The 27,269-nt window shown below is 44.9% G+C and overlaps 1 protein-coding gene across 1 annotated transcript in view; it reads right to left on the bottom strand.

The window, feature by feature from the left end:
* The window catches only part of PRDM5 (PR/SET domain 5), a 120,108-nt gene that overhangs the window by 10,233 nt on the left and 82,606 nt on the right, over positions 1–27,269 (bottom strand). Inside the window, 1 exon segment of the mRNA XM_074338556.1 lies at positions 20,912–20,997. Within this exon segment, the coding sequence (XP_074194657.1) occupies positions 20,912–20,997 (86 nt within the window).

The raw sequence follows: 27,269 nt of genomic DNA, 5'->3' as shown, positions 1-27,269 counted from the left end.
TCACAGAAACTCCATATAAAAGAGCACTTCTCGAACTATCTGCAGTGAAAGACGGTGTTTTGTCCCAATGTGTTGCTGACTGGTACTTTGTAAAATATAATTAGAGTGAATTAACTAAGAGACAGCCTGCACGTAGGTGCGCCACCTAAATGTTATGGAATTTCTAGACGCTTCCTCACAGTTCCTGGACTTATCACAGACCTGAAACAGAGTCTGTGGCTGGGACTGCCTGCTCCTGGGGCCACACGGGGAAGAGCCCAGGTCTTGAATGAAAATGTCTTTGGCCAGAGGATGTCCGTGATCCCACGTTATCATCATCTTGGGGAACAAATTCTGTAACACACCGTGTATGAAGGCCACCTACCACCAGAATTACAGCTAAGCCTTGAATCAAACATCATTTGAACACCATATGTAAAAATTCCCAGTTTTACAGTTGTGGGAATAGGGAGGTTAAAATTGAAAAAGGGTGAATACTTGTGGGACCCAGGTCAGGATACATGGGAATCCATTATCCCATTCTCTCTGCTTCTGTAGGTTTGAAATGTTCCTTATAAAAAGTTGAAAGAAATATTTAAAACATTGCTTTCATGTTATTCTAAAACGTAAAACCTCACCATGGTCCTTCACCTTCAAAGATCTTGTCTGTTTTCGGGAGCCGCTTTTGCTCTAGGGAGGTGGAGCGTGGAAACATGCCTCGGTCAGAAGCCAGAAGCGCATCTGAGCAGCTGGCTGAGGGGCGGCCCGGGGCTCCATCCCTGGCCCTGCTGCAGGAGCGGAGTGGGGGTACGGGGGGGGGGGGGGTCCGACACCCAGCGCCCCTCCTCCAGCCCAGGGTATTCACACCCACGTGCATCCAGAGTAGGAGGTTTCTATGCCCCGGTTTAATCGGGTCAGCACGGGTCCCTCATGTGGCACCTCCCGTGACAGAGCCTCCGAGCACAGGTGTGCTCCTGGAAGCATCCGCGGTGGCCCCGTCCGCTGCCCAGAGCTCAGCCTGGCGCGTGCTCCTCGGTGTGGCCGGCACTGGAAAGCCCATGCCGCTCTTTCCAGATCTTTCCCCCGTCCTAGGAGCTGGCTCATTCTCTAGGCCTCACTAATGGTGAGTCCCAGTTCAATAAAACACGCAATTCACAACGGAATTGCGGTGGAATTCAGAGGAGGCCTTGCGAGGGTGGCCCCACGGTTGCCATTACACTCAGCCAAGGGGGCAGACCCATGGCCCACAGGACAGCATGCCACATAAATGACAGTTCCTGAAGGTGCCTGTGACATCAGCTGCCCCCAGTCAAAATGCATTGTGCTTCCCTCTGATGAGAAGCCGGGTCTAGAAGATGTCTTTTACAGATATTTATGGTTTTTGTGGCTTTTCAGTCACCGTCTTACTTTTACAGCCATCTAATCTTTCAACATATGACAAAACATACCCATGGCCTCGTAAACAACGCACCTAAGACTCAGAACTCGTAGGCAAGCTGACAGAAAGCTGGGAGAACGCATAAAGCAGGTTTCCACATAACACATCGTAATGGGTTTTGCTTTGTAGCTAATGGAACACTTTCTAGGAAAATGATGGCATAACTCACATACGGAAAACTAAAAATAATTATAATAAATAGCATTTTTATAATAAAGTGCTATGTATAAACTTTAAATAGAAACAAGAGGCACTCGGTCCCTTTGTAATTAATCCACTTTGAGAACAATGTAAGTGAAATGCTGGAAGAAAGCCCTGTCACTTACACAGAGGTGATAGGAGAGCTTGTCTGGCATCCAGGAGGCAGACTCACCCAAACCAGCTCAAAAACCCTGTTTCCCTGGGTCCGGGAGTGACGCAGGCTGGCCCATGTGGGATAGCCAGGTAGACTGGCCACACTCGCATGGCCCTCGTGGGCTCCTAACTGGGCCCTGAGGACTTCATCCCGCCTACACGTTAACCACGGGAATCTGTAAAACCACTGATGCCGGATTTACCTGGGCTGGACGAGGCTGGGCGCTGGCTTCTGTCACAGTCCCCGAGGTGCTTCTGTAGTGCCGCCAGACGCGAGACTGCTGGCGGGCCACCATTCTCTCCAGCCATAATCGTAACAACAATAACCAGTAAAGCACAGCACGACGGCATCCACTTCTCCCGGGACAGGACTTCCTGCTACACGCCTGCCTCGTGCTGGCTGGCAGCGTGCTAGGAACCTAAGGACCTTTTCCATTTACTGGTTCAGTGATGCTGCACATTTTGTACAGCTATTCTCACTTTGCAGATGAAGAAATAGTCATGAAAAAGCCTGACCAAGGTCACACAATTGGGTAGAGAGGGCAGAACTCAAACTAGGCGCATTTACTCCAGGGCCAGCATCCGCAGTGATCTGCTGGCTTCCCACCCACCCAAACCCTCTCCCTGGTCTCCAGGATCCCTGCCGGCGGGACCCTGACGCTGTGTGAAACCTCCTGTCCACCTGCTCAAGGGTTCTGGAAGAAGCACCTCCCAGCCCATCCGAGAGAGAGGGGAGGCTGGTCAGGCAGAACCTGGCCCCCGACCTGCCTGCACATGAGATCACCTGGAGAGCTTCCAAAAATGCTGATGTCCTGACCCCTCCCACACCCCCCGCCAGGAGTGTGGATTCAATGGCCTGGGCTTCGAATTTTTACATATTTGAATAGGCAGACACACTGGGAACCACTGCACTAAGCCAGTGAAGGCAATTTCATTTCCTTGGCAGTGATGCCTGTAGCTGGGAGCATGTGACATGACTAGTTACTGAGCAGAGAAAATGTCTACAGGGGACTCTGCAAAGGCCTCTTGTGGCTGTTAAGGCTGACTGTGCATGGAGGTGAGGCCCGAGCTGCTGCAGGCACGTGGGGAGCTCGGCAGCAGACGCGAGAAGAGCCTGGATGTGAGCGCTTGGGGAGCCACCGTGCCAACCAACCGTGGGACAACCCTGCTATGTGACTTACATGCCATCATTTAAGCCCGTTGGGTCAGGCTTTCCGTTACTAGGAATGAAGGCTTTCTACTGTCTGCATCTGCCCAGGCATCGGCCCATATTCCAAGGTCTTACTTGGTGGCAGAGATGCCTTCCAGCTCCGACTGAAGCATAACGTCAGAACAGTGAATGAAAACCTCGTCAGGAGCTGGCTGTTAAAACCCCCACTCTGAAAACGGGAGTGAGTGTTCCTCTAGACAGCAGCGTTCTTTATACACATAAAGGGGGTTCAAAAAGAACGGAAAATATGTATTTGCTGATAAGAATTCTGAGAACAATATGAGATCTGGGCATTGTCCAGAATGTTCTTTGTAATTCTTGGAAGAAAAGGAATGCTGCTTAAGTGAAAGAGTGTTATTTAAATTATCTAAAGGGAAACTATTTCTTTCCCTGCATAATAACTGTTTAGATTTTTTTCCTCAAAAACCTTATAGAAGAACACTAATCGCATGAATAGGAAAATTTTATAAGGAAAAATTATGCTCAGCATCTTAAAAATTATAAATTAAACTTTGAAATATAAATGCAAATTATAATGAAAATATAAGAAAATATACAGGAGAAAAAAGAAAAATAAATATAATAGAAAATATAGAGGATATAAGGACAAGATAAAAAAATACATATACACTTGTACACACACACATACATCATATCCAAGGCAAAAATGCTGAATTTCCAGTAACAATCAGAATGGAAGTTGACTGTGAAAACACACTGTCAGAGTTGTGAGAGTATAGGTGGTTAATGCAACTGCCTTCTCTTGTCAAACACTGTCCCTAACACTTTTGTTGGTTGTATCCTAAAAACCTGCTAATGAAAATCAAAGTAAGTCTTACAAGTTTAAGACGGCCTAATTTATTATTACTATTACTATTATTATTATTTGCATATTCTATGGAGCTTCATTTACCAATGGACTGTTCCTAAACATTTAGTCTCAGACACAGTAATCCACCAGCAAAGGCAAACTTTAACTACTTCCTCTGAAAAGGCCCTTTGCTACACTTGACCTTGTACTTCAGTGCACAAACCAATTAATTTAGATGTTTCAAGCTCTATTTACAAGTGAGCTGACAGCAGTCAAGATAATTTCCATGATCAGATGACGATGTCATTGAGGGGAAATTCATCAGGAAAAGTCTCCATGTGTACTGAGCAAGACACTATTACGAACCACGGCAAACACGCGGTTTGAGCCGCAGTCCTCACCCTGGGAAGCGCCTGAGAGGTTTGCAAAGCAAAGCCAAGGCAGACAGAGTAGGCGGTGTCTTGTCCATCACACCGAGCTTTTGTGGCTACACAATTGGAGCTAGGCTCTGAGGCACATACCAAATACCCGTCAATTTAGGGGGCACAGTGTAGGGGTACAGAGAATGCTAGGAAGTGAGAACTTAATCTAGTCACAGAACTTTACATGTAAGAGGCAGGTTCCTGTCCACAGAGCACTGATTCAACTTGCCTACTTCCAAAAATAACAAACATGCTTTCTGACATACGTGATGGTAGCAAGTGTAATCCATCTTTGAATAAAGCCCTGAGGTTTATGCCAAGGTCTGTAGGAGAAAGGAATTATGTAAATGCAAAGCCTTCGAAAAGGGATATCTACTTCTAAAGAAATAACATACTTATCCCATTACACAATTTTGAAAATAATAAGAACACAGCAGTAAGGTGCTATCACACGTGCAACTAATTCACCGCGGCCAAGAGAGCGTTCATTTCAGCCAAGTTCATGTCAGCAGGTGAAACAAAGCCATCGAGCGCAGGCAGAAGGCAGAGGAAATCAGATCATCAATAGAAATTACATCTCTGAATCAACACGCAGCACACATGGCAGGGAGCTAGCTAGTAGGATAAATTGCTCCTTTCAAACCTCAAAAATGCTGGGGAAAAACAAAACAGCCTGCCTGTTTGCACAGGTGAGGATCCCACAGTTGTCCTAGCAGAGATTTTGCTAGATTTGAATGTGCTCAAGTCAAAAAAATCAGCCAGCCTAAAAGGTTAAAAAAAGAAGACAAAGAAGACGGCATAATAGGACGATTGTAATAAGTGGGGAAATTTCTGTTTCCAAATTTGAATATTATTAACACTTTTAATCCCAAAGGTAACTGCAGAACATTATTTTTACTCATAAAATTAGCATTTTCATTCCTTGCCCTTTTTCTCTGATGCACTTTCCTTCTGCAAGTAAATTTGAGTCTTCTTTCACAAATGGGTAAGTTTTTTTGTGAAAAATATAATTCTTGGCGATGCTACACCAATGCCAGCAGGCTGAAGTATACTTCTTGCCTTCTGCAAAATGCCATTCTTACCCCCAAAATAAAACGACTGCCTATCATCAACAGCAACCAGAACAAATCAGATTTCACGTAAAAAAATAATAATAATTATAATGGTGACTTTGTACCTACTAGCCTCTGATTGTCCTGGGTTCAGTATATTCCCGGAAAAGGGACGTCTGTCTCATGTCTCATGTTTTACTTCCAGAACCGTGACTCCTATGACCAACTGCCCGGGTTCACCCAGGATTAGTCAGGTTTCACCCTGAAAGTCCCACATCCCAGGAAACCCCTCAGTGTGGAACAAAGAGGAAGACAGTGCCAGGTCGGTTTTTGCATTAACTGTAGCACCTGAGTTTAGGAGCAACAACCCAGTGCCATGTCCCACTGAGCTTCCTTCTAGGGGGCCATGTGCAGCATCCCTGTAAGTCCACTCAGCTGTCACCTGCTAGGGGACGAACAGGAAAGACTGCTAAGACAAGGCCTGCCTAAGCTCCCCGCATCTGTCTCCTGCAAGTATCCCAGCCTGCAATGTCACTGGAAGGATGAATCAGCTGCCTGGCAACGTACTGGCTGCCCCACCTCACCTAGGAGAGTGGCTGGGGGCCCAGCCACAGGACGAGGGTGCGTGGAGCGCAAGGCGAGCTTCACGTGGTGCTGCAGCTGGAAGGGCCAAGAGTTTGTTCCTTGTTTTGTTTAAAAGATCATTTGACTTGTGAACTGGCCAAGTTACTCAGAAATTTTCCAACTCTTTCTCTCGGAATATAGTAGGTGAAAGACTGAATTGAGGCGATTTCCTTGTTTTTGCTAAATTCCAAGACAGAGATCCTAATGGAATCACAGGTCTCCATTTTGAACCATCCCTTTGCATACAGAAATGACCTTGTTTTATAGTTTTAATTCTCTACATTTGTTTCTTGGTTTAGAGATACAAGAACCTTCAGAGTATGCTAACATGTAAGAATAGAATTGATAGTACAACCTCTTAGAAATCTGTTCTCTTTTAATAATTGTAGTGGTTTTTCTTCTAGTAGCCAGGTATCCTCCAGTTAAAACAACACAAATAATACACTTGGCAGAAGATTCAGTTAACCAAAGTCTTATCTTGCACACAAAGAAACTAAGCCACAATGAGGTCCAAACTCTCAGACAGGCTTCCTAAGTGTGCGTGACCCTTTCTTATCAAATCAAGGACAGAGCCACCTCCAGAGCCCCCTCTGCAGACAGGATGAAAGAACATACATTGGTCATGTCAGCACACAGAGACGAGTGTCGGGGTGGGGAGTGGAGGTCTCGGGCTCGAAGCCCAGTTCTGCATGAAAAGGAACAGCCATGCAGCTCTTACAAGGAGGACAGATGTTGGGGAACGCACTCATGTCCTGCCAATGGAGAAATACAAACAGAATTTAATATCTCAAAAATTCAGAATTCAGCCATTGAGTCATATATTGCTTGGTGATAAACTGTGCCTCGTGTTACAGACTCTGGTGTAGCTGGGACGTCATATTTGGCAGTGACCTGGTACACTGCTTCCATGTCTAAAAACACATGTTAATTTTAGTTCCTTCTGTTGCCTCTTCAAAGCCAATAGATATAATAGATCCAAAGTAGTCATGCATACCACATTCTAGAAAATGTCCGTTTGAACTTATACTGGCACAGTGAACCAAATACATCCACTCACTGAGAGAAGGAGCAGCTGAGTCAGCAAACCTCACACACAAGAAAGGTGTGTATCCTGTACTTACAGGCATGATGTGGATGATAATAGCAAGGTCTGCGTTACATGGAATCAATTCAGACCCATTAAGTGAAATGCCTCCTGAGACCATTCCTGGAACAGCCCCTGGAATGGCCCCCACTGATCCGCTGATTTGGCAGCTGGGATCCAGCCTATGTCTGGCACGCACACTCTGGGATGTCGAGAGCTGGGTCAAGTCCAGTGCCACCAGCTGTAGGGTGTGGCCAGGTCTCAGGGAACCTCCAGGGTAGTCGTAAAGCTTACAGAGGTCCTCAAATGTCTGTCACTTTGGCTGCAGCAGAAAGTACCTTACACTGACGACACCCCTGAGGAGTCTGAGACCTGCGATTTTCCACCCTGATAAGGATCGGTCCTTGGGCGAGTGTTTTATGTCACTTGCAAGTTGCCCTCGCTCAACTGCTGACCCTGGAGTGAAAGGCTCAGATCTGACTTCCAGTCCCCAAAGCCTCCTGCCCACTGTCCTGCCTCATGAGCTCCAGAAACCAGATCTCCAATCAGGAACTCTCCTGTGCATCAGTTACCATGCGGCATCCGGGCCCGGCAAGCAGCACCATCTCAGTCACCGTGAACCAGAGTTTTGTAACGGAAAAGAAAACTTAGGGAAACAACCCCTCTGTCTGATGCGTCTTAGAGTATCAGTGTAATAAATAAGTAACAAGACATATTGGAGAAATTGCTTCAGTCCCGATTCCTATTATTTCTATTTATAATCTTGAGCATATAATGATACAGGACACTACATTTTAAAAGTATGTAAGTATGCATAAATATCCTGTTTATATAATTCTTATTTCTATATTTTATATATTTAAAAATTAGAAAAAGTATAATATTTTCATATATTCTCTATATTTTATAATATATATTTATATTATCTGTATATGTATACTACATACACTTTTTTTTTCCTGGTTCTGATTCCACACAGTGATGGTTTCAGAGAACAGTTAGTCATGTGGAATAGTATCCAAATATTCATAAAAATAGAAGACCCACTGGTTTTTCATTAGGTGGATGCCCACTTTCCCTTGCAAGGGCCTGACATCCTAGAACTTGGTGTTCTCGTTACTTCTGTTCAAACTCTTATCTTTCATTTTCCCACCCAGCAGCATCCACCTGTGTCCATATGGCACCTCCTGCTGCACTGGAGGCGTGGAGTTAGCCTTTGTATATTCACCCTTAAATACTTTCTAGAAGGACTGAAGTCACAAGAAAGGGACCACCACATTACCAATCTCTCACAATGAGCAGATAAACTAACTAAACAGCAAATACACACAAGGAATATGATTTGACTGGAAAATGCCCAAATCTGCCCACACGCAAAAGAAGGTCATTTACAATTGAGAACAGAATTGACAGTAAAAAACGGGGTTTTCCGAGTGTGTGTTCCAACAGTCCTCAGAGGCAGTGGCACTCAGGCTGCCCAGACGCTGGGAATCGGGCCCCCAGGAGGAGGTCACCTTCTCCCTAAGGAACTGAGGTGGCCACAGAGTAAGGACTTGGCACTCGGCATGACGTGAACAGGAGGTGGCCGGGGCCTCAGAGCTTCTCAGGGAAGCGGTCGCTTCAGTGTACGTGTGGCCTGTGTCAGGCTAATGGTGAAGGAGATTCAGGTTCTGGAAACCACCAACTGCCGCTTTAATTAAGAAATCAAAGATTTCCTCTTTGATGGCAGAAAAGAGAACATGACGACTGTAATTTAGACTGAAACCAAAATAAACCGACCTGTATCCTCAAGGCCCTCTCTTTCCTTCTTGAATTTAAGAATACATGTCACGGTAACACCTAGAAATAATAAAAGAATCAAAGCATTTAAAAGCTAGCCGCAACCTCTCTGAGAGGAAGGCTGACGACCGAGAGGTAACAGGTCCATGAGAGCCATGGCCCACTTGGCCTGACCACTGACCCTGATACCAACCTGCCCTGTGACCGACTGAGCCGTGCTCAGCCTGGACGTATCTTCCTGGAAACGTGTGGTACCTGAAACAGCCATCCTCAAAGATCTGAAAGCTTCTTACATTGAAAATGATGTTTCAATTCCAATGATGCAGAAACTGCAATCCTTCCAAACAGGAATTTAAGTAAAATGGAGGAGGTGAATTGCCCTTTATCGAAATTTCACTTATTGAAATGGATTACAAGGGACAAGCACTATCCCTCCCTGGTCGCTTCCAAAACATTAACAGTATTTTACTGAAAATAGCTTAACCCATGCAAGTGAAGGGAAAATGCCTGTAGAGGTCATCCTGGTACTGCTGATCATTTCCTGTGAGGGGTGCCCGCTGACAGTCACCTTGGAGCATTTGCCTGCACCCCCTTTGCAGCAGGAGTCCTGGGCTCCCTGCAGGGAGGAGGAGGGGGTCCTGTGCAGCAAGCTGGTTTTGAACTGAGTGAGAAATCAGCACCAGCTTTCTTACAAGTTTTGTGAAAGATCGGTTCATAAAACATGGAGCACAATTCTTTAGAGCATCTTCATAGCTATACACATAGTAATAAACAATAAGGCCTTTATCAATGAAGGGACCTAATTCCCAACCTTTGTGCGGCGTACCACTAGTCGTATGACTGACAAGTCACTTAACCGCTCTCAGCCCCACTGCCCTCATCTGTAACATGAGGGAGCATACCTATGTCATAGATTTGCTTATCCTTATTTTGTATTATATTAACCTGCATTCTTCTATGCATTATCAAAATATGCATGTGAATAATACAATTCAAAATAGAAAAAGGCGCACTTTATGAAAATATAACTGGGGTGATTTTATGAAGAAAGAAAATTATGTAGGAATCGCTCCATATAGCATTGTTCTTGAAACCCATTAATGGGATCTTCCTATAAATAGATGGGCCTTTATTTCAAGATTCTTATGATACTTTAGCAGTTAAACCCCCTGAATAGAGTGCAAGATGGATACAGAATTCTGTTTCAGAGAGAAAATAGTATGAAAAATGTATTACTTTTCTAAGAATAACGGTCCCACTTCTTTAAAACATTAATTGCATATTGCCTATCTTAAAAACAAAGAAAAATTCCCTTTATACATTTCAGGCAGCAGGCACTGGCCTATAAATCCTGCAGGATATCATTAAAGTCTAAAGATAATAATACCACAGTGGTAAAGCAACCACCCGCTTAAATGCTAATGTTTATGGTTTTATTTTAGCTCAATCCGCAAACTGCTGTCCATGTACTCCCTGCTGATACTCCAAGTGCATGAGGGAGCTCAGGAGACATTCGGAGAGAACTGCATTGTTATTACAGACAGAGCTGCTTGAGCCAGGGCTGGGGAGGCGGGGCAGCAAGTTCTCTGACACCACTGTGCCCCGAACAGGTTCAGTTGGACACAGGGACGCCAAGGCAATGCGTCGGTTTCCATTGCAGGGGGCACAGGAAATGATAGCTGGACTGGAACGCCACTGATGGAAAGCCCCGTGGATTATGCTCATCATTAACTGAGACTTTAGTCAGTTCAACAAATACTCAAAATAGGTCACAATCTAGGAAGAAATTTGAAAAATGTGTGCCCTATATTTCATTCTCATGGTAGTAATTGTACGTACTAACTACAGACTTAGCAATTGAGTCTTAACCTGCAAGATAGTTTTTGTAATTAAAACAACATATAAAAAGTTATTTCGGGGGGTTGAGTTGCTTGGGGTGAATATTTGTTTTTATGTCCCCGTTTTGTATTTTTAATAAGCCAGGAAGACCTAAGATCCTTGCTTGTCTTCTTCCTTTGTTCCCTCACTGGGAAACAAAAGCCTATTTGACTCATTACTACCTGCAGACTCAAGCCCCTCTTTCCTGGCTCAGCACAGAAAGCTCCTCCCAGTCTGTGGGACCTGCGGGGGTCCCCCACTTCCTGCCTAATCCTCTCCAGTGCAAACACTGTGCTCTGCCCCGGGTTTCTCACCAACACACAAAGCACAACCTCACAATGGTGCACACAGCTCTCAGTGCACTTAGCACGCACGACCCCCAACGCTGCTGCTTTCCTAGAAAACTCATAACCAAGCTTTCTGACCCGCTCAAAGCACTTCAGTGGCCTGTCCCTGGTCCCCATCGCACAGTTAGCGGCTCTGCTTCCCACGTGCCAGCGTTCCCGTCATTCACTGTTCGTCTCTCTGAAAAAAAAATCTAGTGTAATAGTGTGAGGGTCTGTCTCCGCTTATATAGAAAAGATATGTAAATACCAAGGATAAGTATAAAATGATAAGACGTGCAATTGTCGAATGACTGAACGAGTAAAAGAACTAAGCTCTAAGGAAAACTCTGCCACAAAAGTGAAAAAACTGCGCTAACCGAGTGGATTAACGTCTCAGCAAATGTGTCCATGGCAGAGGTGGCAGGCAGGCCATCCAGAAAGTGATGCCTGACCCGGAGCTCTAAGGAGAGCCAAGGTCTCTGCAGGGAGAAGGCGGAGGCGGGAAGGACTACAAAGAAAGAGGTGAGACAACAAGGATGATTTCACTCATACCCTGAAGAAATACCGAAGCAGATGCAAAAAACAGCATGGCCAGCTTTGGGAGGACACACGGTCAGACTGGCTGAAGCCCAGATGTCTGCACTCAAGAAGAGGAGGCTGGTCGGGGAGCCTCAGGTGGCATGGCCGGGGCGGAGGGAGCCACTGTGGAGGGTCGGCCTTTGGAGGCATTATTGTGGCAGCCATCATGGCTCAGACTGGGATTTCTGAACTTGTGTGTATGGAACACTAGCCCCAATGAGATGGAGTAGAGCATGGACACACATGCGCACACACACACAGAGCACACAACACACACGGAGCACACAACACACACGTAGTACACAACACACATACAGAACACAACACACACAGCACACAACGTACACACTGTCGTGCGGGGTATCAGGCGGGGCCTCTGCTCCCGCTCCCCTCATAAGAACGCAGGATGTGGCCAGGCCCAAAAGGAACACCCATGGACCATAGGTAGGGAAGTCATACCTATGTGGTCTCACTGGAGGCTGGGTTCACCGGACATGCGACCTGCTGTTGGGTTTGCTGCCAACCGACCGACGACTCTCCTCCACTCTCCTCGACTCTGCTCCTCTACTCTCCTCGACTCTCCTCCGTAGCCGCAGCAGTTTTACTAGTGGCCAATAGCTCAATGGTTACAGCTGACGGCCAACCAGCCACAGCTGATGGCCATCTACCACCCGAGCCAGCACCCCTCCATATGAGGCCGAGAGCCTGGAAACTGCTCTCTGGGGCTCTGTCCCCCACACACAGAACACAAGTCTTACACACAGCACACAACACACACGCACAGCACACAACACACACGCAACACACAACACACACAGCACACAACACACACACAGCACACAACACTCTTACACACAGCACACAAGACACACAGTACACAACACTCACAGCACAGAGCACATACACACACACACACACACACACACACACACACACACACACATACTCATGTACTCTCTCACTCACCCTGCTCAGATTATCTTGTCAAATGCAGGTTAAACAAACTACACAAACTGTCTTTACTGCAGGACTTTTCAGAACCTGTGATATGCTTCTAGATCTCAGACTCCAGGAGAGGACAGCGGGTAGTGATCCCAAAGGGCTCCAACTCCTCCCTTGGCTTCCATGAGTGCACTCTGCTCTGGCCCCTCCTGCAGCCCCTCCTGCGGCCCCTCCTGCAGCCCCTCCTGCGGCCCCTCCTGCGGCCCCTCCTGCGGCCCCTCCTGCGGCCCCTCCTGCGGCCCCTCCTGCGGCCCCTCCTGCGGCCCCTCCTGCGGCCCCTCCTGCGGCCCCTCCTGCGGCCCCTCCTGCGGCCCCTCCTGCGGCCCCTCCTGCGGCCCCTCCTGCGGCCCCTCCTGCGGCCTCCTTGGCTCCTCTCAGTTTCCTTTTGTTGGACCTTCTGCACTCAGCCAGTTTCTGCTTGTTCCTGTAGACTCAGAGGGAGCTCTCTGCTCCTGCAGACTAACTCTCACCTGTGTTTCTCCTGACCATTTCCTGCCTGTACACTCTCCCATGTGAGCTCGGTGCTCCCCCTAGGAGGTTCACAGTGCCCCTGGGACACCCCTCTGGTCCTTGGCATGCTCTGTCTCATCTGCTCTTCCCCTAGAATCCTGAAGGGCCAGAACCTTTTCTTAACCCTTCTTTGAAAACACCCCACGTAACGCAAGTTGAGTCAACAAACATTAGTTGGCCAACCGAGCCTAAGTACGCTCTTCTAAATCTTAAAGAATTACAATTAGAAACATACCGCATTAGTCAAAGAACGTTTCTTTCATCGGGCGCTCTCCATAGGCAACAATGGTTTAAAGTCATTGTTAAGCAAAGTTAAACAGAAGCTGCCACAGCGTTCCCTAAGCTGTGTTCTGTTGTGTTTGATTTTTCAGACGTCATGTGAGGCAATCAAGAAAGCCACACATCATAAGGACTTGCAACTGACCCCACAGGGCTCCGACCTTATTCCTATTGCCCAGGAGAGCAGCCCTATAAATCAGGTACCCAGATTGTCCACAAATTACCCTACACATGGAATCCTGTCTAAACTGACATTACTCATCAGCTCAAATGATAATGAGCTCCCAGTGTCACCATACCTGTCATATCATCTGGGTACTGAGTCACATCATCACCTGTCACATCATCATCTTGATCCCAGCTGTGGTCACAGTCCCTGAGGGTCATGTGACAGACGAGAACTAAGGAGGCCCCTCTGTGACATCCGGCTCTGTTGCTGTACCCACAGGAGCAGGGATGAGCAGATCCCTCCAAATACATTTTACACATCAAAATTGTACCTGTTCAGCGGGTGTGCAGTATTTCACACTGGGCACCAGTTATCTAACAGCCGATCACTTCAAATGCAGCCACCCCAAACGCAGCCATCTAAAATGACTTGTTTGTCATGGTTTTGTGGGTTGAGTGGGCCCCGCAAACAGTCCTTACTTAGAGCTTGCAGTGAGATGGCTGCAGTGGAAATCCCAAGGCTCCCCTGGGCTCGGTGTCCAGATGGCTTACTTCCAGGGGTGCGTGCTGGCTGGTACCTGAGTGCCTGTCTGGGGCCTCGCCATGTGACCTGGGGTCCTCGCAGCATGGGGGGTGGTTCCAAGAAATACAGGAGAAAGCGGTAAGGGCTCTTCTGACCTTGCCTCTGCAGCATTAGAATATTCCTTCTGGGACATTCTACTAGTCAAGCAAGTCACCAAGGTCAGCCCTGATTCAAAGGAAGGGAAGTCGGCCTACATGTTGATGGAAAGAGCAGCAGCGCACCTGGGGAGGGAGAGTGATGGCAACCTCCTCGGCGACAACCTTACCGCAGTTACTCCAATTAATGTGTCGTTTTAGAGCGACAGGACTTTCTTTTTTTCCCCCAAAATCAAATTAGACATAGAAATATTGAATGAAAATGAAAGTACCATTAAAAAACTCTGCAGAAAAATCATATTTTTTAGGGAGAAAATGATGCTGTCAGTCCCTGAAAAGGAAGTTATTTTTCAAATGGCATAATTGTTCCCTTTTACAAAGGAAAGGGAGCTGACTGTGACAGAATAAGAATGTTCAATTGCAGGTATAATTTCTGAGCCAAATAAAACACATGGTACCTTAAAGCCATTTATCTTAAATAATTCATTTACAAGACATATAAAATTCCCCAAGAAATATGTGGGTTCTAGAAACAATAAAACCAAATTAAAGGTATTTTCAAATAGTGGCAATGAGCCATATCCTCTTGTCCACACAAGAACAAAAGCTGATGAAGTTTAGAAAAATAAAAAAATGAAAACAAATTTAAAAGTTTCCTGTGAAATCATAATAAACTTTTTAAAAAGCTATTCTGTTTATTTTTAATCTCTTCCTCTCACCTAGCAGTAAAAACAGAAGTAGCGAGTGTGCTTCCAAGCTCTCAGCCTGTACAGTGTGACCCAGCAACGCCCCCCTAAAGCTACTGGCAACTTCTCCCATCTCTCCAGGGAACACGACCAGACCCCACAGCGCCCTTACTGGGAATCCAGGCTCATCGGTACTTCCTTCTCCCCATTACTCACCACCTAATAGAAACACTACGTGTGCAAACCCCTCGGTATGTCAGAGGTGTCTCTAATATCTGTGCCTACTTGCCAACCCCACGGCCACCTGGCATGGCTCCCGCTCCTGGCCACAGCCTGCTTCTGCCGGGGTCTCCCCGCCTCCCCTCCTGCCTCCTTCAGGTCCCCCTCGAGCAGGACTTCACAGCAACCTTCCCAAAGAGGGCTGTTCATGTCCCTCCCAGAAAACACATTACACAAAACAAAACGTGCTTCCAGTACTCGTACCGAGTCCCCAGGCCCAGCCTTTGTCAGTTGCCATCAGACTTCAACACACATCCTCAGACTGTCACCATGGACAGGCCACCCTGACTAGAGCTGTGGGCACCTCTCTCACTTTCCCCGGGTGGTTCCAAGTACCTACGAGGTATGATTAAAAACACGGTGAATGTTTACATTAAATAAAATGTATTATAGGGATTTATAGATGATGTAATACAGAATTGTACGCCTGAAATCTATGTAATTTTACTAACAATTGTCACCCCAATAAATTTTTTAAAAATGTATTACGGTAAAAGACACATTGTCATTAATCCCCCTCAAAATACTGCCCCCCCCTCACTTTGCACACACTTATCCCATTGTTCTTGCCACTTGCTGAAGCAGTCCTGGAAGTCCTCTTTCATAAGTGTCTTTGCTTCATCCTCCATCATGACAATGCTCCATGTCACACATCGCTTCTGGTATATGGCAATTTCTGTCAAATCAAAACATTACGGTGTGTCCTCATCCACCGTATTCACCAGATCTGGCACTGTGTGACATCTGGCTTTTCCCCAAAGTCAAAATGATTCAGGACATTGAGGCAGCCATGACAGTGCAACTGAAGATACTCATGAAAGAGGACTTCCAGAACTGCTTCAGAAAGTGGCAAGAACGATGGGATAAGTGTGTTCAAAGTGAGGAGTATTTTGAGAGGTATTAATGGCAAGCTGTCTTTTACTGAATAATTTTTTATGTAAACATTCACCGTATTATTTGATCACACTTCATAGTAAGCCCTCCCCAATATTCCTCAAAGCTCAACTCAAAAGCCACCCTCTGTAGCATTTCCCAGGGTCGACTCACCACGCCCTGCCCACTTCAACAGACCTGTGCCTGCGTCTGTCTCGAGGTTCTTCTGCAGGCCTCACCTGCGTTCTTCTTCATGCGTTCATGAAGACTCCCAGCTGGGTCTCCCCCTGACAAGACCCCTTGTGCTTCTCAACCAGGCGGCGGAAATGCCACGCGATGCCCTCATAGCTGGAGAAGTTCCGCTGGCCTCTTCCCTTAGCAGCCACGCCTCCCTCCTCCTCCTCGAACCTCCTCACCCAGAAGGACTTCACCTTCTCTTTCCTTCGACATCATGCTTCCGTGGCATCCACGTGACTGACCAGCTGCGTGCTCTGTTCACGTTTTCTCCTGTTTGTTTTTTCTTGCATAGTTTTCAAATTGCTCCAGCACAGCACCCGAAAGCTTCTGGCTAAACCCAGCAGCGCTCGGTGCCTGGGGACTCGGAGACACCCCTTCCGTCTGGGGGACTCTCGCTACACGGTGTCAGTAGAACGTGCAAAGTGCACACGTCTGTTAAACCCACCAACAATCTGGACCACCTGAGGAACGGGGCCAGGAAGTTTCATAAAAGCAAAGTGACAAAATATCAAACAACGTAAAAGGCTCGCTGCTACTTTTGACCACGGCGAGTAATTCCATTTTAATATCTGTAAGAACTAATTTGCCTCTTCCTGCAAACCAGGCTGGAGAGACAGCTGTGAACTCAGACCCCTCAGACCTGTGGAAGCTAATTGGGGTTTTTAAGTGGTGTTCAAAAGGCAGAGTTTCTGAAATAACTTTCTAATAGGTCCAGGTGCTTTTCGTGTTGAAAATCAAAAGTGATTAAACAAGACGTGAAGCTTTCTGTGGTAAATGGACACAAACAACAGTTTCTTTTGAAGCTGATGCTTCAAAATGGATACTTGTGAGCATGTCCCCAGCTCCCTGACAGCGAGTGTTCTGGCTCAATGCGCCCGAGAGAAGAAAACCCACAGCCCATGATTTCCAGGGGATCTATTGTCCCTAAGTGCGATGTACTCGATGGACTTGAGACGTTCCACACAGAGTTAAGCCACTGACATTTGTCTGCCTCAGACGGATCTGGGGAGTCAGCAGACCTGTCAGACAGACCGCAGGCATACAGAGAGGGGGTTTGGCAGTACGTTGGGAGCATTTCCAAGCCTAAAAGCCCTGGGAAAATTCGTATTTCCTCTTGAGGTTGTTTTAAAAAGTCTTGGTTTCAAGCCGCAGTGTCCACAGTATGAAAATTGCCCCCAAAGAGGCTCTGATTCCCCCAAAAGCTGTTTTCTCCATCCCCCAGGCAAAGACAAAGCCCACGAGGGGAAGGAGACATGGCAGACAGGGTGAGGACCTTGACAGCCCCGAAAGGCTCCCAATGCAAGACCTCAGCCGGAGCCTGACCTCTGCACCTTGGGGGGCAGGGCCCCGTGTACACACGGCCCGTGGCCTGCGGCCTGTAAGTGGGGTGCTTCCCTGGCTGAAAGGCGGTGATACCTGGACGTGCCGAGTAAGGACTTCTGTTTCCATCAGCTGCCAAGGAACAGAAAATGAATCTACAGCCATTAAGTGGAAGAAGGGATCGTGGCAAACCTAGACAGCTGCGAATCCGTTACTGGTCTCGGGATGTGGGAAGCTACAGAGAATGTCACCCCCTCCCTAACAAGGAGAAAAGCTGGGTATCCACGTCACTGTTTGGAACCCAACGTCATGAGGTATTCTGTGGATGAAGGTCATGGGACAAGCAGGTTAGCTAAACAGTCACCAAGATGGAGCACAGAACTGCTGCGTCTCTGTTCGAGCTCAGGGAAAGAGGCTGCCACCGCCAGAGTGGGTCGGGAGAAACAAGTGAAACTACTGTTACTAACTAATAATAATAGCACACACGGAGCAGGATGAATACAGAGAAAAACACATCTAGTACAACACAGTCAGCGTGCTGAAAACTAAAAATAAGGAAAATATATTGAAGGAAATGAATGAATGACCAGGCCTGGCCTCTCCAAGAAAGACTGAATGACTGTTCAGCCTTCTAGTAAAAGTAGGCCTTTAGCAGAATTATCTCCCCCACGTGGTCCCTTGCTGCACCCCATAAACAATACCCAGAGTGACAGGACTGAGTCCTCTCCCTGAGGCGTCCACGCAGGAACCGGCCTGGCGTGGCATTTTGTGTAGACCCACCAAACCTTAAAGATGTAACTTGCTGAATGATACAGTTTTTGTTATTGTTGTAATGGAATGAAAGTTAGCTTTTGAAATGGGACAAAAAAATATCTGAAATTAGAGCTATCCAAATACTAACTGCCGCTGAGCTCCCGGATGGCTCAGTTGGTTAGAGTGAGTCCTCTCAACCACAAGGTTGCCAGTTCGAATCCCGCGAGGGAGTCACCCCCTGAGACTAACAACGGCAACTGGACCTGGAGCTGAACAGCGTCCTCCACAACTGGGATTAAAGGGGCGATAACTTGACTTAGAAAAGGTCCTGGAGGTGCACACTCTTCCCCAGTGGAGTCCTGTTCACCTTCCCCAATAAAATCTTAGAAAAATAAAGAAAAAGAAAAATGAAAAATGAAAAATGAAAGCAGAGTCCGAGGCCCAACCCTCAAGGCTGGTGTTTCCTGACCCTGTTTCCTGCTGGACCTCTCCACCAGCTGTGTGGGGGTCTGTCTGAAGTCCAGGCCCAGGGGGTCGCCGGAGTCAAGGCCAGGTCGGCCATCCTCATGAGCAATGAGCGGTACAACCTGCTGCAAAGGTACCAGCCTGCACCTGGGCACCTTGAGGCAGCTTCAGGATCCCTGAGTCAAGGCTCAAATATTCATGTGAACACGAGACTTACAAATGTGGGGCCATTACTGCCTTTGGTTTCATTTGAGAAAACCCAGGAAAGTAGATCAGAATAAAAGCCCAACGTCTGTAGTAGGTGAGCGGGTGTTCTCTGCGCCCGTTGGCCTGGGTTCCAGTCCCCACTCTGCTCTTGACTCGCTTGTGCCTCAGTTTCTCATATTTACAAAGGGATCAATTGTTCCAGGCGTGGCTGAATTGCCGGGAGCCTTCAATGAACTCGTAAATGTGAAGGACCAGAACGGGACCTGGCATATCCCTGCTGGGCTTTGCATTTATTTCAACTATTTGTGTCATTCTAATGAATAAACTTCAGATGAAAATAAAGTAAAACACAAGTTAGTTGAATTGGAAATCACACACTTTCCTGGGAAAACCCAAATGGTCTCCTTTTCCTGAAGTGACTGAAACGGCCTCTTCTGTGGCGTAACTATGTCTGTGACAGTAAGCACAGGACACAGTGTCACAGGGACCCAGGGGCAAAGGCTCTGGTAACATCTCCAGTCTGACAAGAGGACCCAGGGCCGCTGCGTGTACGTCGGCATCTTTAAAACACATTATTGACCACTGTGACCACTGCACACACACATAAAATAACAGCCACACTGAAACTAACTCCCACCTCTTGAATAAGGCTCACTGTAAAATAAGTATTTTGAATACGTACATTTAAATCCTATTATTCTGAGCAGTAATATCTGCCTAACCCTTTCCTGTTCATGGAGCCATTTAACGTTTTGGAGTTTCTCCAGTTTCTAATGTTCGTACAAGACAGGCATGATATTATAAATCAGAATGACAAACCTGCTGTGGGTTTGCTTTAATGAGCAGACAGGCGGCCTCTCTCCTCCACCACAAAAACCAGAAGAGAACTTTCTTAAGAACCTTGGAGGGTAGCTTTTACGGCCCACAGAAGTGAAGTGGAAGGCTAAAGCATTACTATACTGGAAAGGATATCATCATTATGTGTTTTCTCTCAAGTTTTTATGTTACAGCTAAGGTAAAAGTGAAATCCAGGAGAGGCCCGAATTTGAATTGCTCTTAAGGGGATGAGGCATGGCTCTTAAGTTTTGAAAATGTCTTTTCTATATAGACCGTAAGCCCATTAAAGGCCACACTTTAAAGGAACTCTGAGAAAGAGGATGCAGTGAAATGATGGATGGAGCAAAACCAAGAAGAGCTATTGAAAACAACATCCAGTTTTCCCATGGCAAGTTCATAGAAAGAATCTAATTGTGCCCCGAACTGAACAGTGGGCTAAGAAACGAGCTGGATGGAGGGGGAGCTGCTCACATTGGTTACAGCATGTGAGGCAGATGCTTGCGCCTGGGAAAGCCATCTACAACAGAATGACGGCCGTCAGGGAGGGAAGAGTACAGCCGAGGAACAAAGAGCACCCTGGGAAAAAAGACTGACGCACCGGGCACGCCTGCAAAGCAGGGAGCTGTCCTTCCTTGACTTCCACCCCTCCCAACCATTTCCAGGATTTTCCACAGCTTTCTTGCAAATATACCTGTTCATGCGTATGAATGACCACACGCTGACAGACTCACCTCTATTCAAGGGCGTTCCTCTCACTGTCAACTACCCTGCAAGACAGCACCTTCTCATCTGTTAGTGTTAAAATGTCACAGGGTGTTTGTCAGTTTGTCAGTTATAACTCCTACTACCCCTGAAAATGGAGTCACAGTTCAAAGAATGGGGACTCTTTCGGGATTTGGATTTTTGTTTCTTTCGTTGCTTTGTCTTTCAAAACAAATCCCTAAATGTCCATCATAAATATAAACATACAATTTTTATATATAAAGGTGATATGTCACCTTTATTTTCTCATGTAAACCTAAATATTTTCTAAAGAAGTATGGTTTTTATGAGCAATATGAATGACAGGCTGTAACCTTACCCTGGTGTGAGTCCGAATGTGCATTTTCAGTCCGTCATTTTTGCTGAATCCTTTGTCACAGTAAGGGCACTGGTAAGGACGCTCACCTACAAAACAGGAAGGCTTCATGGCAGCAAAACGTGAGGCAGCAAAGCGAGCATGTGCCATCACCCTCCTCCCGCACCCGGACCCTGTCCCCACCGCCCTGCATGTACAGCGGGGCAGACACCCTGGCAATGCCAGCAGTGGCCTGGCCGTGACTCTGATTGTTCTGTCACTGTACTGCTCATTCTGAGGGTCTTCAATTGCTTCGTGGGCAGTTGGTTTAGAAAAAAAAAGGATTTCATATTCTATCTCAGGATGATGAGTTTCCAAACCATTTCATAGAATTGGTACATGTTAAACAGAACCATTGGTAATTAAACTAAGTAGTAGTTGATCCACACTTTCTGATAAAAGCAAGGACCTCTCATCTAGAGGTTATCTAGAAAACAGTGAAGCCATTATACAAAACAAGCAAGCATACATATACACATCACATTGTTTTAAAATGTTCTACTTTGAAATGTGACAAAATGTGACAAAAATGTGACAAAAGTTAATCTCCAGGAGGAATCTGAAGCTGCCCTCCAGTCAGTCTAATCATACAAAGGACAGTTACTCCAAATCACTATTTATTCCCTCATTTAAATACTGACATGGCAGATGCTAGACCCTGGTTGCAATCAAAGACCAACACATAAAATATTTTCCTTTAGCAAATACAAAACTTCTGTCTGTCTTTCGTTTACAGCTACTCTTCATGTCACATAACTTATGTGTGGTTTTGCTCTCCAGCACCAACAGAATAGCCAGCAAACAAAATCAAAGAATGCAGTTATCAAGTAATTTAGATGCTAATTAAGCCTCATCTAGTAGGCTATGCTATTATTTTCTTTCATAATCGCTAAATTTCCTCTATCACCATGAAAAGGTTAACTTCTTTTAAAAGCATGGCCTTGCCTCCCTTTTTGGAATCTGATTGTCCTGAGGAGCTTGAATACTGCTTGTCATTCCAATCCTAACTCTGAGAAAGATATTTCACCTCACCGAGCCTCCAAAAATGAGGTAAATTATGTCCACCTCATAGGTACAGTGGCCATGTATTCGGGTTTGCCTGAGGCAGTCTCAGCTCATACTGCTTATCCTGAATCAATGCTCCCTTTCACAGTCACAAGTGTCCCAATTAGGACAATAAAAAGATATGGTCACCTATCCTGGATTGAATTGCGCCCCCCGAAATCCACATGTTGAAGTCCTGACCCCAGGACCTCAGAATGTGACCTCATTTGAAAATAGGGCCTGGCACATGTGACTGGAATAATGCGGGCCCGTAATCTGGTATGACTGGTGTCCTTTTAAGAAGACAGCCATGTGAAGACAGAGACACAGAGGGATAACGCCACATGAAGAGGGAAACACCTTGGTGGAGAGGCGGGGGGCTGCCGACTCCCTCTGGTCTCTCATTTCCAGCCTCCAGAACTGTTAGAAGACAGAGGTTTACTGTTTAAGCTACTCACTTTGTGATGCGTCGTTACCACAGCAAACTAATGCAATAACCTCGTCATCATGGCGGCAATGACCGTCACTCACATTTGTCTGCTGCTCCTGGGACCGTGTACACACTCAGGACAGAAACCGGAAAGTGTAGACAGCTGGATTTGCATCCCATCCCACTGCTGCCCGGAGAGCCAGTGGCGCTGAGCTGGCGCGTTTGGGACACCGGGTACCCGCAACTCCACCCATTTATTCTACTGGCCCAGAACAGAGGTCCAGTTTTACAGGGTGTCACTAAATGACTTTGATAAAAGGAATGTGTGGGAAAACAAGGGTGTGTGCTCTGCAGACCCGCCTGGACCCTGCGCTCCACTGCTGCCCCTCTGCTCTTCTGGTTGGAGCCTGGTCAGGTCATCCCTGCCTTGCTCAGACTCCAAGCACAAAGCCTTTGCTGCCCCCACACTCAGACGCTGGGATAATCTGGAGAAGTCAGTGTATTCCTAACTATTAAAGGCATTCACTTAACCAGTCTATTAAAGACAAGCTGTCGTTCCTGGGTGTCTCTCACAGTATGCGTATGCTACGTTCCTTCATTATCTGAAATTACTGTGATGGCTACGTTTGAAGAAAATATTTTGTCTACGCAGAAAATTACCCTGGTCTGAACAGGAAGTAGCCTTGAGTCTGAGTGAACTCTAAGAAGACGCATCTTTCTTTCTTAGGACACTGCCGGTCCACAGGTTCTGTGCACAAAGCGATGCAAACCCTAAGAGCCACTCATTTCTAGTATCTCTGGCAGATTCAGCCACTGTCTTCACTTTGTTTGGGCAAATCAGTGCTCAAATTCTGACTAGCATGCAAATTAGTTAAGCTGAAAATTAGCTAATAAAATGGAACTAAAACCCCATCTAAAGTGGAAACAATTGTTAACAACAGCTGAAACTTATAGCACCTACGATCAGCCTCTGTTCTGTTTATGATGCTTAATGAATAACAGCAATTTTCATTCTTGCAACAACATTATGATCTAGGTAGCATATCCCTAGTTTACAAATGAAGAGAGCAAGATACCAAAAGGATAATTTGCTCAAAGTGATGCAGCTATCGAATGATGGAATCAGAATTAAACCCTAACCCTTAACTATATGCCATCACATACTATACATTAATAATATGGCTAGTATTTTGTGTACAGTAGGTTAGACTTTTTAATGTTATTGACAGAAACTCTGCTTCTTGCAATGACAGTTAACATTAACCAGATCTTTCTGCCTGGTAGATGGAGGCATTCGTCCAGTTACCAAAGCTCATCAGGAAAAAGTGGGGAATGTGTGTTGTGTCTCAAAGCAAGTCCCAAGTGATTGCAAATCCTGACATAATGTGAAGCTGAGGCTGGAGAACTACATAGAGCTAATCACCTTCAACACTGAGAAGTGAAATACAATACCGGCAAATATCACACACCACATGATACGATTTAGCTACCGGTCGTCAGATTTAACGAGCACAGTGGCACAAACAATACTGATGCGAACAGAACAGCAAAATGTTTTTCACTTAACTAAGGAAAATAGATGAGCTCTTTGCATCTGCTTCTTTCTTCAAATTATGTGCTTCCACTGAGTAACATTAAAACCCACTTGTGTTTTCTTCAAACACATCAAGGAACACACAGGAAAACACTGGCAACTGCAAAGGTTTGATTTTAAGTTGACTTTGAAAGGTGCCACAAACTGGATACTCATGAAGCTACTTGAGTCATTCATTCAATTGTTATTTTTCGAGCACCTACCATCTTCTAGTTACTGACCTGGGCTTTGGGAATGGAGTTACGGACCGATTCACAGAATTACTGTGTCTTCTATTTTACCAGTGTAATGAGAAAGACAAGCATACGTTAAAGAAAAACACACACGATAATTTCAGATACTGATAAATTATATGAAGAAAAGAAAGCAAGGAGACGGGTTTAAGAAAGACCTGTGGAGTGGGCAGGAGAAGTGCCGAGCTGACATCTTGAGAAAGGCATAAAAACTGAATGAATGTAGTTCCCTGTTGCCAATTTAACAATTTTCAAGCACACTTTTTTGGTAACACTTCCTCTTTGAATTTGAATTATTTTATCCGACTGGGCTTAAAATAAGTGCCTCTAAATATTCAGAGCCACCTGAGGTGGAAGTAGCTTAACAATATCTGAAATGTACAAGGACATGTTCAGAAAAAGGCTCCAGAAAATCGGAGATTGGCCTTTCACAAGCAGCTAGTGGTAATGAAAAGGGACCTTTAGATGTCACATGGAACACTTTACCAGAATCTAGCCTGGTCCCCAAACAAGTCACCTTGAGTCTTTGGCAAAGCAAATGCATTATTGACAACCATGCACTGGCAAATATGGCTAAAAACAATAGGAAAAAAATCAGATTCTGGTTTAATATATGCCATTAGAATAATAATTTCTTGATGTTACCATTGTTTTATGCATTGTAATGTTAAAGATGTCAGAAAAACTCTGGCCCTCACCAAAGCATGAACATATTCGTAGTAAAACGGCATCTTCTGTTTGTGGGGGGAGTGACGGTGAGCATGGATCTTCGTGACACAAGGTTCCTAAAGCCACCTACTCACTGACTATCCATCTATTGTCACACGGCCATCCCAACATCCAACATCCTGACACAAATCCTCTCTAAAGATCTTTGTTTACATAACAGGAAACTAATAAAGAAAAATCATACAAACTTTGATATTCTTAAATTCCGCATCTGGATTTCTTAAATTAGAGTATGGATTGAATTTAAGACATGTACTGACCACTAAGTCAGAGGACTCAGAGATCAGATTTTATTTCACGCTTTTAAATACATCGAATGCAACAGATTGAGTAAAAATGATTATGATCAATCTGGAAAATTGAAAACTCTACAAAATGGTTAAAGTGATAAATTGTGATATATATATATATATATATATATATATATATATATATATATATATATAACCACAACTTAAAAAGTGTACATCAAATGAGCCTAGCATGTTTTCAAAGATTTTTAAGCAAACAGGAAAGTTTAATATATAATGTAAACCTTTTTTTAAAAGATTTATTGGGGTGACAATTGTTAGTAAAATTACATAATTTCAGGTGTACAATTCTGTATTACATCATCTATAAATCCCATTGTGTGTTCATCACCCAGAGTCAGTTCTCCTTCCATCACCATATATTTGATCCCCTTTACCCTCATCTACCACCCCCCACCCCCCTTACCCTCTGGTAACCACTAAACTATTGTCTGTGTCTATGAGTTTTTGTTTCTCATTTGCTTGTCTTGTTCTTTTGTTGTTTTTGGTCTATATACCACATATCAGTGAAATCATATGGTTCTCTGCTTTTTCTGTCTGACTTATTTCGCTTAGCATTATACTCTTAAGATCCATCCATGTTGTCACAAATGTTCCTATATCATCTTTTCTTACCACTGAATAGTATTCCATTGTGTTTATATACCACAACTTCTTTATCCATTCATCTATCGAAGGACATTTCGGTTGTTTCCATGTCTTGGCCACCGTAAACAAAGCTGCAATGAACATTGGAGCACACGTGTCTTTATGTATAAATGTTTTCAGATTTTTTGGGTAGATACCCAGGAGAGGGATTGCTGGGTTATAATGTATACCTTTTAAGAGATTTTTTATTACAATTTTCAGAAAGCATTTTAATAATTTTAAGTTTTATTTTGTCAGATAGAATTTTTTTAAAGCTATGTAGATTTCAGAGCACTCTCATAATTCTCTGAAAAGATGCAAACACAGAAAATTTAACCTAAGATGAAATAAAGCCAAACTCTTACTTTCAATGAACCAAATTAAATATTTAAACAATTAAGTTAAATTAAATAATGTTTAAAGATTTTGGAGTTACAGTTTTACTTTTTACTTTGTGTTTTCCAACAAAAATCCGTTTTGGAGATGGCAACTTTCAAACAAAAAAAGCAAACGCTAACAGTGTATGTTCCATAAAAAATACTCTAAGATGGTTCCAAGTGGTTGAAGTTTAAAATATACATATTATGTGGGAATTCTTTAGAAGAACTTCATATTTGTTTTCCACAAATATCATGGGACCGGCTTATTTTGCTTCTGTGGACAAAGGAAATTGTTCGAAATATCAAAGTGACTCATTCTAAATGAAAATTAAACCAAAAAACATAATCGTGCAAGCACCACCCAATTGCTTTTCCAATTGCACCATTCCAACCCCCTCAACTTCTGGGGCGTCTAGAAATTACAAGTAGACCACAGAGAGAAGTGAAACGCTACACGGACAAATGGGAGTAGCTCAAGTTCATTCTTGGCACTTTGCTGTGAATTGAAATACTTTTTTCTTGTGCAGCAAAAGCCATGAAACCCCACTGACCTCACTGTACCCCACGTTGTTACTCTTGGAACACGCCTGCTAATCAAATCCTTCAGAATATCACTTGATCTAAAGAGTTAAACCCCCGAGGACACCATCTTTGAAAGAAAGACAACAAAAATCTGAACTTGACATTTGCTCCTAGAGTATTTATGGAGCTACTCTACTTTTAAAAGTTTAAAGAATCTACTTTTATAAGGAAATGAGCAATAAAATATAAAAATCAGCAAGTGACTAAATGAGAAGACCTTTACTTCTCAAAATACTTTTACTACCTGAATCAAAACAAGTTGTTTTTTTTAAATGCGAGGTTCCATGGATGGAGCTACAAAAAAGTAAAAGCTACATCCTTTTCCGTACGAATCTTACAGTGACCGTATCCCTCCCTCATTGTGAAGAGACGGCAAATCAAGTGGGGTTCAG

The sequence above is a fragment of the Rhinolophus sinicus genome, linkage group LG07, assembly GCF_036562045.2.
Source record: "Rhinolophus sinicus isolate RSC01 linkage group LG07, ASM3656204v1, whole genome shotgun sequence".
In the NCBI taxonomy this organism is placed as follows: domain Eukaryota; kingdom Metazoa; phylum Chordata; class Mammalia; order Chiroptera; family Rhinolophidae; genus Rhinolophus; species Rhinolophus sinicus.
Note: the sequence above shows the minus strand (reverse complement) of the source record. Positions and strands in the feature narration are given on the sequence as shown.